Source organism: Gekko japonicus, unplaced genomic scaffold, assembly GCF_001447785.1.
Source record: "Gekko japonicus isolate JY-2015 unplaced genomic scaffold, Gekko_japonicus_V1.1 scaffold225, whole genome shotgun sequence".
In the NCBI taxonomy this organism is placed as follows: domain Eukaryota; kingdom Metazoa; phylum Chordata; class Lepidosauria; order Squamata; family Gekkonidae; genus Gekko; species Gekko japonicus.
This window is the reverse complement of record NW_015174280.1, coordinates 1,374,549-1,379,132: the sequence shown is the minus strand read 5'-3', so window position 1 is coordinate 1,379,132 and position 4,584 is coordinate 1,374,549. Positions and strand designations below refer to the sequence as shown.

General features: G+C 51.0%; 1 protein-coding gene across 1 annotated transcript in view; it reads right to left on the bottom strand.

Moving 5' to 3' along the window:
- Positions 1–3,988: 3,988 nt before the first annotated feature.
- CEBPA (CCAAT/enhancer binding protein alpha) overlaps positions 3,989–4,584 on the bottom strand; it is a 1,641-nt gene continuing 1,045 nt past the window's right edge. Inside the window, exon 2 of the mRNA XM_015423839.1 lies at positions 3,989–4,583. Coding sequence (XP_015279325.1) covers positions 4,274–4,583 — 310 coding nt within the window. The 3' untranslated portion in view covers positions 3,989–4,273. The remainder of the gene's footprint in view (position 4,584) is intronic.

Here is a 4,584-nt window from a genome sequence, read left to right as displayed (position 1 = left end):
GGATTACGAAACAAGTCATTTGCCCTTTCCCTTCTTGTAAAAGCCAGTTGCATCCCAGCCATCACAGAGTCTTCAGGGAGGTATTTTAATAGCCAGCTCTTTGGCAATGGGTTTTTTTTTTTTTGGCTGGTGACTATCAAAGCCACCATCTCCTAAACATGTGATAACCCAAAACAATATTTCCTTTCTGGAAGCCTTCTTCATGCTACCCTCAGATGACATGTTGGTATTTTCTCATGCCTCTCCCGGAACTGCCACCAGGTACCCTGCAGGACAGCCCAGCAAGTCTCTCCCTTTGCTCCTGTCAGCCGGGGCCGAGGGATGAGAGCTGGCCATCAAGTCAACAAGGGTACTTCCGTTGACTCTCACCTGTTAGCTATAGTTTGATAGGGGCAACCTCAAGCCATCCCCATATGCCCTTAGTAGTAGTTCTTTGCTCAAGAGGCTGGCACCGCCCACATATTGGGGGCTCCTCTTTCCGATGGGCATGGAGGAAGAGGGCTTTTTTCAAGGCCCTCTTCAGTTTGGGATTCTCTGATTTACACGGAACAAGGTTTGTCTTTTGGGGATTTGGAGAGGTGCCAGCATTTACAAATGCACACGGCTGGTCTTTTTGCATGGCAGGGAAGCACCTTTACTTGTTCTTCCAAAAAAACACATCGAAATAGGAACAGCCTAGACCTGTCCTACTACAAAGCTAAGAACTAGGGGAGAGGCAGGAAAATGACAGAGAAGTCAGGAACAAAAGCTGAGAAGTTTAAGGGAGAGGTGCTAGTTTCTCAGATAACTACCCTGTGCTGGTCTATGGCCATATTAATGAAGACGTTAGTACATTTTCCCACTGGAAAACCAAAAAAATAAAAAACCCTAATTATGCAGAAGAGAGGTATGAGGTAGAAATTTGGCTAAGTAGTCACCTGATGGAAAAGCAGCAGCTGCAGAAAGTCCAGTGAGTGTCAGGGTTTCAGGCAGGAGGGAGCCGAGCTGATTTGGGTAAAACAGAAGTTGAGAAAAGTAATCTATTTGGCTCTGCCTTTCTCATCTGGAATCTCAGAAAACAGAAGCCAAACGGGAAGATGTCAGTTATGGCAGAACACTAGCATTTTATTTATGAATTTGAACCACGAATTTAAACAGTCTGTAAATGGCTTGGCTCAATCCAGGCACCAATGCTCCCCCTAAGGTGTGGAGTCTTGTGAGCAAAAATTCTACGTTGTGAGCTACTGGCATTAAAGTTGTGAGGGAGTGATTCGGCTGCTGCATAAATTAGTTTGCTCTGGAGCCCTCCTTCCTGAGCTAAGACAAAAATGTGTGAGCCAGAGGCTAAAAAACTGTGAGCTAGCTCACACTATCTGAGCTTAGAGGGAACACTGCCAGGCACCTCTGGCTTGACTACATTTCACTCCTGCTCTCCACACATCAAAGAGCCCAATCCTGCTTAGTCACAAGTTTCATTGGGGGTATCCTCCCAAGTTAGCGTGTATAGCTTTTTAAAGTGCCAAACTACTAACCCTTAAAGATTGTTTTCCTACTCAGACTGCCCCCGCACAACTATATTGTTTGTGACCAATCCCCCCACCACCAATTTCCCCAATACCTGGTCCCTCGAGATGATTTGTACTCTTCACAGGTGAGCAAACCAATGGCTATCTGCAGATTTGGTCTTCTAAGAGAGTTTGCCAAATGCTTATGCATGAACTTGAGCTTACAACTTCTAAGCAGTCCAAGAAATTGAAATATGCTCTAGCGTGTTAAGTGAAGCCTCCTTTTGCGTAAACATGCATAGGATTGGGGTGAAAAGTCTGTTTGGATTATTCACTCCTTAATCATCATTCTAAAAAGAGTATTTTTGGAATATGCTGACCTTATGGGACTGCATGATGCTTTTGGGAGCGGGGGGGGGGGAGAACAACAACTGCACACACAAAGAACAGTCCACTTTGACTTCAATCGTGTAAGCAAATTTAGAGCTGGGTGGAGTTCCTCATAAGCAAGGGTGTTTGGGGTCAACTCCGAGATGAAAGCCGCATGTCTAATGCACTGCGTTTAAAACTTGTGATCACTTTTTCCCTCCCAAATAAAGTGAGGAAAAACGTTTGCTGTTTCTAACCCCAGTGTCACTTTTGGCAAATATGTAACGTATCATTAAAAGACCCATGCGATCACCTCATAGAGCGCAAAATGCAGAATTGGCATAGCTCATTAGTTACAAATTAAAATCTCCTCCAGACCTCACCTTTACATCTGAGCCAGGTCCACAGAATCAGCAAAAACAGACCCTGGTCTAGACTGCTATCGTTTTTCCCCCATTATAGCAAAGCAGAGAAGTCATCCAGTATTAAAACACTCTGGCAGCTTCTGGACACATTTACTTAAGTGAGGTCAAAGGGACGTTTCCCCTGGGGCTCCTTTGGAAACATGGTTAGGATTGCCTTGCACACATTCTTATTGGTTCATTAAAGAAATGCACACATGAAAACAATATTGCAAAGGCTTAATTCCTAGAGATGTTCCTTTAGTGACAGTGAAACTTACAAGTCATGTATTTGATGGACCAGATAATTAACCTCTTGGAAAGCAACTCCTTGGGGACTTCTCCTGCACAAGCACCTTTGAGATGAAGGGGAGTGCTGCTAGGGGGTCACACACAGTGGTCCCCCCAAATGGGGTGGATCCTGCCCTTAATGCTGTTGACAGCTTGATGGGGCAGCAGGGAGCGGAGCTGATTGGGACAAACCCAAAGTTGACAGCAGTAATCCCTTGGGCTCCCCCTTTCTCACCGGGAATCCCAGAAAACAGACAGGAAGATGTTAAGTTATGGCAGAATATTTGCATTTTTATTTATGAATTTTAACCAAGAACTTAAACATTCTGTTATCATTTGAGTTCCAAAATACACCATTTTCATATAAAATGCATAACATTTTCCAGGTGTCACACTAATAAGAAAACAACAACCACCTGGTACCATAAGCATTGACACTTGGCATTAAAAAAAAAAAGTTTCAACCTCCCTGCTAAATTCTTAGTAGGAGATGCACCGGCTGGTTCAGAGTGGTCACTGAAAGGGGGCGGGGGAGGGGTCTGAAGAGGTCCTCGCTGAGCAGAACAGGCCTCCCCCCCCCCACCTCCAAACTTGGCAAACACCACAGGGAATCTCCTGGATTCACAGTGCAGGGGCAATTGTCCACCCATGGGGATTGTTAAGTCAACTCCAGAAGCGACATTAAATTTAAGAGAGAGAGAGAAAGTGACAGGAGGGGGGGCGGTCCTGTCCCTCTGGCAAGGCTCCAAGCAATCAAATACAAAATACAGCCGGCACCCACGGAGGGGTCCTCTTGGCTTTCACAGTACAGAAGGCACAGATTTGGTGCGTGTGGAGGGAAGGAGGGAGAGGGCTGAAGGCACCAAGCAGGAAAAACCCAACAGGGTTGTGGAAGAAGAAGTCAATACCCGCATCCATCGGTATTTTTCAGCTTCAGTTTTGTGCTCCGCTACAGTTTTTTAACCGTACAGTACAGAGAGGGAAAATGCTGGTTTTCGGTTGGGTGGAAGGTGCCCCAGCCTAAACCAGACTTCCATTCCCGGGTGCCGGTTTCCCTTCAGAGTCCTGCGTTTTCAGTCCACCCACGGAGAAGAGGAGTCTAGCCGGCCCCTTCCGCCGAGCATCCACCTCTCCCACCCCCGCCTGCTCTCCCGACATGGGAGGGAGCTCCCGACATGGGAGGGACCCCCCCCCCTCTTTCGGAACCAGCAGCCGCCCAGTCCCCAATTGCACGCCGTCCCTCCGGGCACCCGCAGAATCCCTAACCCCTCCCCAGCCACAGCAGCCACCCGCTGGGCTCAGCCTCGGATTTCGCGCGCCCCCTCCGCACTGAAGCGGGTTCACACGTTGCCTGGGTTGGCCCCCAGCCGTCCAGACTCGTTTCACCGCCAGAGTCCCCGAGCGGGGCGGTCCTTGGGGCTCTCGGGAGCAGGGGGGTTTTTTTCGGGGGGGCCCCCTGAACGCCCCCCCCCCTCTAAGGCACACGATTCGGGACCTCTGCCAACGGGGCTCAGGCCGGTCCGGTCAAAGTTCTGTCGAAGCGCGTCCGCTCTTTTGCGCCGGCGAGGGGCGCGGCAGGCTCCGTCCTCCTCCCCTCTCCGGGCGAAGGGCTGCCCGACGTGGCGGCCGGCCTTCCGGGCACAGCGGAGGGCCCCCGAGCGCCGGTCGCGCCCGCGGCAGGAGGAGAGAGGAGCCGGTGCTCGGCCGGCCGGGGGGCGGGCGGGGTGTTCAGGCGCAGCTGCCCATGGCCTTGACGAGCGAGCTCTCGGGCAGCTGCCGGAAGATGCCGCGGAGAGTGTCGAGCTCGCGGGTGAGCTGCTCGACCCGCTTGCGGAGCCGCTCGTTGTCGGCGCTCAGCTCCAGCACCTTCTGCTGCGTCTCGGCGTTGCGCTGCTTGGCCTTGTCGCGGCTCTTGCGCACGGCGATGTTGTTGCGCTCGCGGCGCACGCGGTACTCGCTGCTGTTCTTGTCCAGGCACTTCTTGCCTTTGCCCCCCGACGACGACGACGACGAGGAGGACGAGGAGGCGGCGGCGTGGA